Consider the following 12,936-nt stretch of genomic DNA (forward strand, 5'->3'; position numbering starts at 1 on the left):
TGATAATCTAGGGAATCTGTTACCCTTTGACAACTTGTATGTCGTTGGATCATGTATTTGAACTTGCCAGTCGGTTAAGCAGTTCAAAAGAACAGTTAAATTGCAATCTGATTGCACGAACTAAATAATAATTAAATTCAAACTATATTGATTATGATAAATCTAATTGATAGAGGCTAATTCTATAATTAGCTTGTTAATATCAAAATAGATCAAGCTATGGAAACAAGAAATCACAGAACAGCTATACCAGCATGTGACGTGCTTTTTACTTAGATAGGGATTTGGTGCGCACCTCTTGATTTTGCAAACCTTCACATCATAACCAATCACATATTAGAGAAGCTAAAATTACAGCCAGTGAGATATTTCATCCATTGAGAGAAATTAGAAAAGTTGCTGACAAAATCCTTGAAAAAACAGATATGAAAATTTCTTTTGTGCTTTGAAAACAGAAACTTAACTTAGAAAACAAACTCTGATAATGAACAGTCACATCCAATAGAAGCTATTTTGGGTTTAATGTTTGTCTAATCTGGCAAACACTAGTATAACATAACAGTTGTCAATGTGAAATCAAAGGTTTACCTATAGGCAATATGAGATGACAAAAGTTAAGAACCTATCAAGCTTCTGACTCACACAAAATGGAAATTCCAATGATCGTGCAAAGGTCATGGGACCCCCAACATAACTTTGCAAGGACTGTAAAAATGACCAAAGATAGAGTGTAATGTCCCCACTTTGAAATATAATTTAATAATAAATAATAATAATAAAATTAAAACACAAAAGAATAGAAATAAAAATTAAATTAAAATATAAAAGAACATAATTAAATATAATTAAAATTTGATTAAAGTTAATGAATGGTGTCAAAAGGCATGAAATGATAAGTTGACACCCAAATATGAGGTATAAAAGGGAGAAGAGAACTTAAATAGTAATAAAATTAAAATACAAAAGAATTAACATTAAAATAAAAATATAGAAGAATATAATTAAAATTTGATTAAAGTTAATGAATGGTCAAAAGGCATGAAATGATAAGTTGTGACTCCCCCAAATATGAGGTATAAAAGGGAGAAGAGAACTCATTTGAGGGGGGATAAATTTGGGAATCAGAAGTGCAGATCCAATTTAAATAAGGAGTGCAGATCTTATTGTGAAAGGCTGTGTCCCTTCCAAAGGGCAAAAATTTTAAAATAATGAAGAGTTGCACTCTTTCAAAAGATGCTTATGGTGAAAGGGTGTGTCTCTTACCAAAGGGCATACATGATGAAGAGGTGTGACTTCTCCCTCACATTGAGAGATATAAAGGAAAGGAATCAAAAGCCTCCAAGGACATCATCATCGATCAGCTCAAATCAGAACTGTTATTAAGTTACAGGTAGTAACATCCTTGTTCTTGGTGTTATGCATGGGGATGTGCTTTGTAATGTCCCTTTTTAGTAAAAACCCTAATTTTTGCCCTAAATCATCATTTCCATGTAAAACAATAAATGGAACAGAATGCATACCTGATTGAGATCCTGCAATAGGTTTGGAAACCATTGAAATGTATATAATTAATAATATGAATCTTCTAAGAATGACATTTAAGCATAAATTCTCTATACTTAGGGTTAGGAACATTAACTTCACCATAGTTTTTGTCCAATTCCTTATCGAAACTCAACCATAAGAAATTAAGAGTAAGGAGGAACAATAAGGTGTCCAAGACACTCTCTACCCTAGGCCCAAGAACAGAGTGAAAGCCAGAGCCCCCTTGGCCTCATGGGACCATCAATCAACTACCATGAGGTGGTCTACCTAGTGAGGTATCCTATCACCATTCCCCTTTATCAATTCCATCCTTATCCTTCTCTTGTGGTTAGAATTCCCTTAATTCAATAATCAACCATGATAGTGTTTGGAAAGATACAATAGGGTGTCCTGAACGTCCTTCCCCTCTAAGTCCAAGAGCGGTGGACTCTGTCTTCACCCCCTTGGCCTCATGGGACCATCGGTCAACTACCATGAGGTGGTCTACCTAGAGGAGGACCTCATCACCGTTCTCCCTCCATGTACTTCCTTATATTACTATCATGGTAGTTTGCTCAATATATACAATTGTCCATCATTGATTGTTCCTTATGCTAGATATAAAAAAAATTACGTATATCATTCATAATTATGTAATTATATAAAAATTCTTATTGCATTGTTTATTGCCAAGAATGATATGCCCAATATAATTGGCCACAAGGTATTGTATAATCTTAATAGACATTCGATCTTCAATTATAGTATATTATGCTATAAAGTCATGAATAGGGAAGATCATACCAGATCTGCATTAACTGATAATATGGTTGTAATGCAGGCTGGTCCTTTACATTTCTAATTCTCACAGTTTGCCTAATGCAGCAGTCTATTGTATATTTATGTCTTGGTGTTCCGCTGGTCTTGATCCCTTCAGTTCACTGATTATTAAAGATGCTTCTCCTTTATCTTAAGGTTGTTATTTATATTTATCCTGTGATTCAATAATCTCTGCTGTGTATGCTTCTTCCTTTCTTTTCCATAATCCCCATGCAAAGCACCAAGAATAAGGATGTTACTGTCTGTAACTTAATAACAGTTCTGATCGATGGTGCTTTCATTGGAGGCTTTTGATTCCTTCCATTTATATCTCTCAATGTGAGGGAGAGGTTACACCTCTTCATCATGCATACCCTTTGGCGAGAGGCATACCCTTTCACCATTGGCACCCTTTGGAAGAGTGCAACTCTTCATTATTTCTGCCCTTTGAAAGGGACACAACTTTTCACAATCAGATCTGCACTTCTTATTTAAATCAGATCTGCACTTCTGATTCCCAAATTATCCCCTCTTCAAATGAGGTTCTCTTCTCCCTTTAATATCTCATGTTTGAGGGAGTCACAACTTTTCATTTTATGTCTTTTGACCATTCATTAACTTAATTATATTTTTATTATATTCTTTTATATTTTAATTTTATTATTAAATTCTATTTAAAAGTGGGGCCATTAAATGCTTAATATATGAAGCCTGATAATGTTCTTATGCAGAATTTAATAGTAATATTAATATAGACTGCAATATGTATGACAGTCATACTTAATTTCATATACATTCATAATGCATTAGAATATAGTCTACTCATAGCCCATTCCTTAATCATTCACCATTGCCCCTCATGAGGATAGGGTGGTTTTGTTAGGAAAAGGCAGAGTAATACCTCACAAGATCGGTAAGCCCAAGATGGGATATGGACGGAGTCCTGAAACCTTGAGGGAGCCTACTTGTAGAATGGTTACCAAGCGCCCTATGACAAGTAATTCCCCATCCTCCATTAGGGTTGATGATTAGGAAATAAGTAAGGATTGAGGCTTAAGTATAGCAACTGTCAAATGTATTGTGAATCCTAATTGTTAAGGATTGGGGCTTAAGTATAGCAACTGTCAAATGTATTGTGAATCCTAATTGTTAAGGATTGGGGCTTAAGTATAGCAACTGTCAAATGTATTGTGAATCCTAATTGTTCCTTAATTTTAATAATCTGATTTAAGACGTAATAATGCATAGTGATGTATGTTAACCATTGGGAATTGGCAGCCTCCCAGAAGGGGCCATTACAATTAATATCAGAGATTTGATCCTGCCATCCTGCAGGGTAAAGATGAATCAATGATCATTCTAGTCAATGAGATCTAACAATACATGTATTCACGTGTATTCTCCGTGTTTGCATAAATTCATGTGTATACTCCGTGTTTGCGTGAATCCGTGTGTATGTTTCATGTTTTCATGTGTATGCTCCGTGTTTGGTTCATACCTGATGTGTTTCCAGCATGTTTATTCCATGGGTGTTTGCAAAGTCATTTCATAGTGGGAATCATTTTGTGATGGTCTACAACAATTTAATATGGAAGATGAGCAACCCCATATTAAGACATGATTAGTGGTAGAAGAATATTGGATTACCATTGTTAAAGATGGGAACATGATCAGCTGGCAACAATTACACATGGAAGAATAATGTAAACAATGAGTTCATATGTCTTCTCAGCCTGCAGCGATTAGAAGATAAAGGATACAAGGAAATCTTAAGTAAACTGAAGATTTTATAAAAGGTATTTCAAGAGAAGAATAAGGTGATGGAGAACATTTTGAACAATCCATGATCATTGCTTTAAGACAAGCAATCTTCGGTAAGGTGGACTGTAATGTCCCCACTTTGAAATATAATTTAATAATAAATAATAATAATAAAATTAAAATACAAAAGAATAAAAATTAAAATTAAATTAAAATATAAAAGTATATAATTAAAATTTGATTAGAGTTAATGAATGGTCAAAAGGCATGAAATGATAAGTTGTGACTCCCCCAAATATGATGTATAAAAGGGAGAACAGAACTCATTTGAGGGGGAGACAAATTTGGGAATCAGAAGTGCAGATCTGATTGTGAAAGGTTGTGTCCCTTTCAAAGGGCAGAAATAATGAAGAGTTGCACTCTTTTAAAGGGTGCTAATGGTGAAAGGGTGTGTCTCTTGCCAAAGGGCATACATGATGAAGAGGTGTGACTTGTCCCTCACATTGAGAGATATAAAGGAAGGAATCAAAAGCCTCCAGGGACATCACCATCGATCAAATCAGATCAGAACAGTTATAAAGTCACATGCAGTAACATCCTTGTTCTCGGTGGTATGCATGGGGATGTGCTTAATATATGAAGCCTGAATATGTGCTTATGCAGAATTTAATAGTAATATTAATATAGACTGCAATATGTATGACAGTCATACTTAATTTCATATACATTCATACTACATTAGAAGTTAATATACCCATAGCGCATTCCTTAATCATTCACTAGTGCCCCTCATGAGGATAGGTTGGTTTTGTTAGGGAAAGGCGGAGTAATACCTCACAAGATAGGTAAGCCCAAGATGGGATATGGACGGAGTCCTGAAACCTAGAGAAAGCCTACTTGTAGACTGGTTTCCAAGTGCCCTATGACAAGTAATTCCCCATCCTCCATTAGGGTTGATGATTAAGAAAGAAGTAAGGATTGGGGCTTAAGTATAGTAACTGTCAAATGTATTATGAATCTCAATAGTTCCTTAATTTTGATAATCTGATTTAAGACATAATAATGCATAATGATGTATGTTAATCATTGGGAATCGGCAGCCTCCTAGTAGGGGACATTACATAGAGCTAATATATGAGTTTCTTAAGAGCATAAATTTATTTTCATGGATACATCATTGCAGTAATAAGAATGTAAAGGTTTCTGCATGCACAAATGTCAGTTTAAACCATTGCATCTTGCAAGCATAGATTCTGAGAAGCTGTTCTTTTTCAAGTATCATGCTAATTGTGTAAACACCAAAATTTCACCCATGAAACATTAATTCTTGCACAATTATGCAGATTTTCATAATCAAAGTGAAAGACAAAGAGATCATGCTTGACAACAGATTTTCACTTTAGTTGTGTACAGTAGTTACTGCAAAATTGCAAATCAAGGGCAGCCCAATAAACAAAAATCTGCATAGGGGAGACTGTAACATACTCCACGATGTCATGGGCATCATCAAATGTATAGCGCTCCCATCCTGTGTAAGAACCCTTCCAAAGGCCAGGGAATGAAGGAATCTCTAAAGGAAATGATTCCTCATCCACAATATGCCAATGGAACACATTCTGCAATCCATAAGACCAGTTTTATCTTACCAACTTTCTTATCTTGCACATTGAATAGATATTAACAGAGTGAACATTTCAAATTTGAAACGCCCACACACATTTGTAACCTATTCTCATGCACAATAGTGAAATTTTGGAAATGAACAAATTATGTAGTTCTGTTTTACATCTCAAAGTTGAATGATACATATGTAGGCCTAAATTACTTACAAGTTTAGCATATGACATGGAATCAATTATTTGTTTGATGATTTCCACTGGTTGATAATGTCTAGAAGTATCTGCAGAAGCAAATGATTCTCAGAGTTTGTACCTTAATCATTCTGGATAAAAGTCCCAAAAATTGCAAATTACATCCATTGGCCAGGTAAGAAAACTTCAATCACCTGTTAGAAAAAGGTAAAGATAGAACTACAAACCTAAAAGTAGCCCACGAAATGCAAATCGAGGTTTATCTTGGATAAACCAAGGTGCATTAGATATTTCCACATTCTTTGTCATAAAGTTGAATGAACATAATTGGCTGAATGTCTGGAAATAATTCAGAGATAATGATCAACGTAACTAAATTATTACAAATTTAGGGACAATGCATGTGCTATTTTTTAACAAAATATAGCCTTCTATATAAGAGAAATTATTACAAGCAAGATACATGAAACTCTCTGAACCTATTGTATTTATGAAGCAACACTGTCCATGGTTTTTCTGTCAAGCAATGTTTATGAGACTTGTATGTGCAACTACAAAATATTATCTTCCTTCTATTGAGCAAATACATGCCTCTCAGTTACTCTGAGAAACTGAAAGATTATGTTAACAGACTAACCTATGCATTTATAATGTGCAACAAGAGAAATAACTGTAAAAGAAATCTTGAATGAAAGAATTCAAAAATGGAAATATCTTACATAAAACAGCACATCATTGTGAGCATACTTAAGCACCTTACCTCTAGGCCACGCAATGCACCATACACAGTCTTTGCCTGCAAATAACATGAAAATCAGCATCACAGGAGATGATCCCAAACAAAAGAAATCAATTGCTCTAACTTAGTGAGCGTAGTGAAGTTTAAATTTCAAAAGCTGAAACAAATTTAGCTACCATACTGTTATAAACAAAAGAGAGCTGGTTGAGGTAGCTTCAATATAACAAATCAGAGGATGTGTAAATTTTAGAAGCTGAAACAAGTTTTATGGGCTCAGGCTAAGTTACAAAAAAATAACTAGCATGGATGATAGACCACGGATATTCAGATTGAGGTCAGCATTCTAAATGGAAAAGCAGATTAAGAAACTAAATCAACAACTGAATATTACTGATTCTTAATTTCCTCAGCCAATGTAACCATCTCTAAAGAACAAAGAAGATAAAGTTCTCTGGAGGAATAAATGGAATCTGGCTAAAGACACGATGATATTGAATTGGACAAAGATACAGAATTGTTTTCGATTTGATGTTGGATAGACTTGTGCTATCTTACTATTTAATTTTGTTTTCACAATTATGATTAGAAACCTACTTCACAAACCCAGTGGGATTCTGGTGCTTCCCTTTAAAAAATGGTTTCTGTCTGATAAATAGTCCACAATTACAATGTGATATTTACTCTTGTTTCTGATTACATTTATATTCTTGGTTCCAACTTTCCTCCCACTGTAAAATTTCTCTCTTTACTGACTCTAGCTGCATCTGATTGCTGTTTCAACTTTGTCCTGGTACTTAACATCAGAATCAACTGGGAGCTCTTCATTTTAGTTGTACTATAGGTTAAATTGGTTTGTTTCAATAAGTTCAAGTATTTGATGGCAATACTGAAATAGAATTGTGGATAAACTTATCTTAAACACATTAGACATGTAATTATTATTTAAATTCCTCTGTGACAAGACATGGAACCAATAGTTCATTCCCACATGTATCTTATTCCAGTAGAGAATCGTACCAGAAAAACAAAGGCTGTAATGCTTCAGTTGTGACTCTTTAGAATTACTTGATTCTTCAGGAAAAACAACCCAGTTTTATTTCTAGCTTTGCATAAGGTGAATTTGTAGATCAACTCAATTGTTATGCAAATACTAATGTTGTTGTTATATGGAGCCTAATCAGACTCAGAGGTTAAATTTTCCCTACTTCTTTCGGCGCAGTTTCCCCCCATATTTTTCGACGAGGGTTTGGGGACAGCGCCCCCAAGGTGGGGGCAAGGGGCATCGCGCGCTCCCTGTCGCGATACAGAGCAGGGTCGAGGGGCAGCGCCCCGTGAGGCCAAAAAGACTTTTATTATTTTATAAAGGCGTCGGATGTTATTTTTCTATTGGCTGCCATGTTGTAACCCTAATTTTGTAACCGACACAAGTCTTGATAAAAAGGCTAAGGCTAAGGGGTTTTCGGTAGAGAATTTTATAGCATTTTGCAGCGGTATTGAATTGCAAGGGATTGCTGGTTGTAATCAGTTTTGATTTACTGGATAATAATATTGGACTCTCTGTTTGGTGGATGTAGCCCGAGATTGGGTGAACTACGTTAAATATTGTCTCTTCGCTGTTATTATTTCTGTGTTTTTCATTCCTGTGTTTTTCATTCCTGTGTTAATATGTATCTGCATATAATTGATATTTTCTGCATGCAATTCCTAACAAATGTTAATGTCAAATACAAAAATCAAAAGGTTGATTAGTTGGATGTTTTATGAACTCGCAACATTTCAAACATGTTGTGTTTTTCCCTTGGAGAACAATTACAGAATTCTTCTCCCTTTGTTTCCGCAAATTTCTGAAATTTACATGCAGGGCAGAAGACAACCTTGGACAGCCTAGAAACATAATGAATAATCTATGTAAGCTTATATTTGTATGCCAACTGTTGTTTCAAAGATATGGTGCATGATATCTTTGGCCTTGTGCTACAGGAGACCAGGGAACTGTAGCCAATCTCTTAAGCTGGTTTGTAAGAAAGTATGAATTAAAAATTTCTGTTGAAAAGACCTGGGCAGTGCAGTCTTTCTCTTGAATACATTTATGAGCAAGTATGAATCACATGGGCCCACAGTATGGAATGGCCCTTGAAAGGCAATGATGATAAATAGGACCTTTAGAGAGCGCTATTGCTTTCTATTACATAGATTTGAATAAATATTGCATTATTATTTTTCATTTTAAAATATTTGACTGCGTGGTTGGGGGAATATAGATACATACGGTGCATTCATGACAAAATAAGCTTGGAATATGTACATACTGTCAACAATGTCGATTCTCTTTTAATGATGGATGAGAATCTCATCTCTGGATGGGAAATGTCATTTTAGGAAAGGAATATCTTTAGGCATAATATAAGCGAACTAAAAAATATTAATGATTAACAATTTCATTTTTTGAATAAGCTGTTAATGGAAAGAACTAATTAAAAGCTTCGTGTAAAACTTTTATTACTTGTTTTTCCTTTCCTCATAAATTAAAAGTTGCCAAAGGTAAAAGTAGAAAGCTACAATCAATCTGTAGATGTGGAACTAAATACTTCAAAAATGGAATACCTCCAAATGAGCACCTTGAACAATTGAATGTTCATCGCCCACAGGCACATAAAGAGAATAGCTTTCATCAATTCCAAGTTGAAGCTGCCACAGAAAAAATGTAGTGTAAGTACCAAATGGAAGAAATGGCACATGATCAACAACTGCAAATGACAATTTGAACTCTCGAAGGCCATTCCCAATCTGAGCCTCTTAGAACCCTTTTAGTTACAAAGAAAATTTATTGATATCATGTGAATAGTGTGCATAGATAGAAAACTGCTTCAACATAGAGATTTTGTCTCCTGTTGAGATAAATACAGATGGGGCTATAAGAACACCTTTGATTACAGAACTTACAGTCTCATCAGCAGTGGAAACAGTAATGATCAGCTTGCTGATGCTATATTCAATGTTCTGCTCACTGTTTCGATTCCCAAACTTGACATGATGGGTGAGAATAATATTTTTGTAGCGTGCAAAAGCTTCCCGAACCAAGCTTGAATTATGACCAATTCCTTGTATGACAAGGCCTAAATTTGGATCAACTGTGACTGTCACATTGCCATTGCTCCGCTTTTTGGGCAGAGGCCACAGATAAGTGGGCTGGTCATTAGTAATCCCAGTAGAGTTTACAAGATCTTCATCTATGATAGACCACTCTTTACTCAATCCATTGCCCTCAATTTGGTTTAAAAAGACCAAAACAAGTAAAGAAATCACAAACTCTTGGGCACACCTCTTTCTCATTGCTAGATGAAACTCTGCATTGACACACCCAATTGAAACATCAAAACCATGTGTTGTAAAAAATACATCTGCCCCTACTAGGCACCAAAAGGGATTATTCTAGAAAAATTATTACTGATACGCACAATTTAAACATCAAAATCAGGCATTCCCAAAAATAATCTTGCACATAATATGCATTCAAATGAATTATTCTAGACAGTTTCTCACCTATTACAAATAAGTGGAAGAAAAATGATATCAGCAAAACATTTGCATAAAACTATGTCCTCCTCATGTGTCCCATCTGTATTCATCCATGGCATTGCCAAACCCACTTAAAATCAAAAACACTAAACCGTAGCACATATGCAAAAATTAAAAAAATATTCCTTAAATAACACCGGCCAAGTTACAGAAGTCAAGATCAAAATGAACACATCAGCTGTTACAAGAATTGGCACCAACAAAACGGTTTTCTCTTTTAAAAATACATCAAAACTTCATCACATGGATTGAAACAAAAACCTATGAGTTGTGCATCGATAGTGATATTCATAACCCTGTTATTTCAAATGTATATTTTGCCATCCCCGTACATCACACTCTCTTTCTCAAAGAGTCTAACCAATGCAGAAATATGCGAAACATGAATCTGGTCTCTTTCTATGTAATTCACGACTAATTCATGGGAGACCTTATAACTGTAACCACTAACTACAAGTCCTCTCTAACTTCTATACAACTTAAGGGTCGTCCCTAAATAAATGTCTTTCGACGAATTTCTCAGCTGGGTGTGCTTAAAAAATACTTTTGCAATTTAAGATATATAATATTGGATGACCTCCAGTTAGGGATGGTGAAAAAGTGACTTGTGCAATCTAAATTTTTACCCAAACATAATTTCAGAGGATTTCTCAGCTGGGTGCACTGAAAAACAACTTAAAGAATCTAAGACTATTGCCCAAATAAACTTTTCGAGGATGTCTGAGCTAGGAGTACTCAAAACAACTTTTCATCGAGCATCTCCCCTTACCTGATTGAATAAGTTGTACACAGAACTGTGTTGATTCTGCTTTGGTGCACGTGGGTTATTCTGCAAATGGAACTGATTGTACCTTTTCGAAAGACCTTGTTGACAGAGAGATTGAGGCCTCTAAGCCTCTATTATTTTGGGCGATTAACTCAATGCATACCTGAAATGCTATGCATATGGATAGCAGCTAATGGATCTGCAAAGAAAGGAAAAATAAATACTCGACCTAGAAAATCGCAGATGGGATCTGGATATAAATTATATGTGAGTTTTACCATGGCTGGCAACATATTATGGAATTTTGCTGTAGCTTCTACAGCAAATAGATTCTGTTACATCCAATTTTTACCATAGCCTTTTTTTATTGAGATTATAGCATAAAATATGCTCTATTTTACTGTTTGCAAATTTAATCCGGATTACGAATTACATGATTTTTAAAGGCGTGATAAATACGTTCTTTTATTGATTTAAGTATTAAAATTGATATTTGGTCATGGGATTTGACCGCAATTTGTAATGCAATTGTATGCTGCAACACGCATGCTTGAAATCTCCATATATTCTATATTGATTATTGTTTCTGTTATTTTAAATCTTGTTATTATTGTTATTTATTGTACGTGTTTCTCATTCATTTGTATAATTGATTAGATGTCGACTAGTGAAGTGCAAGCCGTCCCTGCCTACTCTTCTTATGATTGAAGATGCATTTTTATTTTAGATTGTTTTTTTGTTTAGGTGGTCATTCATTGAATCCTTCCTTACACTCAAAGTGTGTTTGTTATCAACATATATGGAAATATATTCTTTGATTTTATGATGTCTATTAGGGGAAGCATATCAGTAGTTATTATAGCTAATTTTGCGCATTCACAGATCTTCAATGGTATATCGGATTTTGACAAACAAAAAAATTGGTCTCTATATGTGACTTAACTGCTTATAGCTATTGTTTTGGCTTCTAGGTAGTAATGGCGCAATTTGTGGGATCTGTTATGCATGCAAGGGTAAAAAATACACATTTCAAAGTGTTGTCTGATATCTACTTAAAGATGTCCCAATAACCATGCACTTCAAATTGTCAATATTTATGCACAAATGTTGTAGTTGTTGTGCACAAATGCTCTAGTTGTTGTGCACAAATGGGTCAATTATGGTCCAGAAATGCTCAAAAGCAGGCGGCAAGCAGGGGGCTATTGGTACATGTAAAATTTATTAATGGGCTTTTAGTTATCATTTATTTTAGATTCTTTAAAGTTAGTAATTGGGGGGTTGGGTGCACAAGAAGTGAACGGTTATTGGAACTATATCAGCTGCAAGTACTCTTCCCCTAATATCTTACATTGAATTCATTGCTTATTGTTGTTCTTTTTGCATGCAACATTTGTTGAAAAGTAAGGTGGTATGCATCCCTTCATTTTCACTTCTATCCAAAGTGTCTTCTTCCCTTGTTTGAGGATAGGAGTATGTTGACTCGCTTGAAGAGGGGGTTTGAGAAATTCTTATAGACTAATATCAAATTACTAGGTCATATCATGTTTGTACACATCTAATCAAGCACCTTTCAACATGTGCTAGTTTTTGTGGAGACAAAAAAATAGAAGACCATGTCAAGACAATAGCCTATGAACTTGATATTACAATATGTCACAACATTGTAACTAGGACTTGCAAAGTGACACCACACTTAATCTTGTAGCATCGTAAATTGCATCCCTATTCAATTTCTTGCTTATCTAGGCCATATTTTAGCGTTCCTAGACTTTTGTGCCCAACATGCTTGTTCTAGCCCAATTTAGCATCTCATTTCAGCTTCTCCGTCCCATTTTCAACCTCAGATCCAAATTTGGGGCCACTTTGGAGGGAGAAAGGCGCCTAGGGCAACCCACTCCTACGAGTGGGTCAATCAAGGCACCATCCTCCCCCATGTT

General features: G+C 35.1%; 1 protein-coding gene across 5 annotated transcripts in view; it reads right to left on the reverse strand.

Annotated features, from left to right (window-relative positions):
- LOC131037815 (beta-hexosaminidase 1) overlaps positions 1-11,345 on the reverse strand; it is a 144,028-nt gene extending 132,683 nt beyond the window's left edge. The window contains exons 1-9 of one of the 5 annotated variants that reach the window (XM_057970025.2): positions 11,003-11,339; positions 10,198-10,273; positions 9,598-10,001; positions 9,259-9,342; positions 6,676-6,711; positions 6,143-6,254; positions 5,934-6,004; positions 5,590-5,720; positions 296-312 (exon numbers count right to left, since the gene is read on the reverse strand). In XM_057970025.2, coding sequence (XP_057826008.2) covers positions 296-312; positions 5,590-5,720; positions 5,934-6,004; positions 6,143-6,254; positions 6,676-6,711; positions 9,259-9,342; positions 9,598-9,987 — 841 coding nt within the window. In that variant the 5' untranslated portion in view covers positions 9,988-10,001; positions 10,198-10,273; positions 11,003-11,339. Of the gene's footprint in view, positions 1-295; positions 313-5,589; positions 5,721-5,933; positions 6,005-6,142; positions 6,255-6,675; positions 6,712-9,258; positions 9,343-9,597; positions 10,002-10,197; positions 10,274-10,494; positions 10,789-11,002 lie in introns of those variants that run through there. The other 4 variants (XM_057970028.2, XM_057970027.2, XM_057970029.2 and 1 more) reach the window with 4 other exon arrangements.
- Between the last annotated feature and the right edge of the window lie 1,591 nt (positions 11,346-12,936).

Source organism: Cryptomeria japonica, chromosome 1 (assembly GCF_030272615.1).
Source record: "Cryptomeria japonica chromosome 1, Sugi_1.0, whole genome shotgun sequence".
Lineage (NCBI taxonomy): Eukaryota > Viridiplantae > Streptophyta > Pinopsida > Cupressales > Cupressaceae > Cryptomeria > Cryptomeria japonica.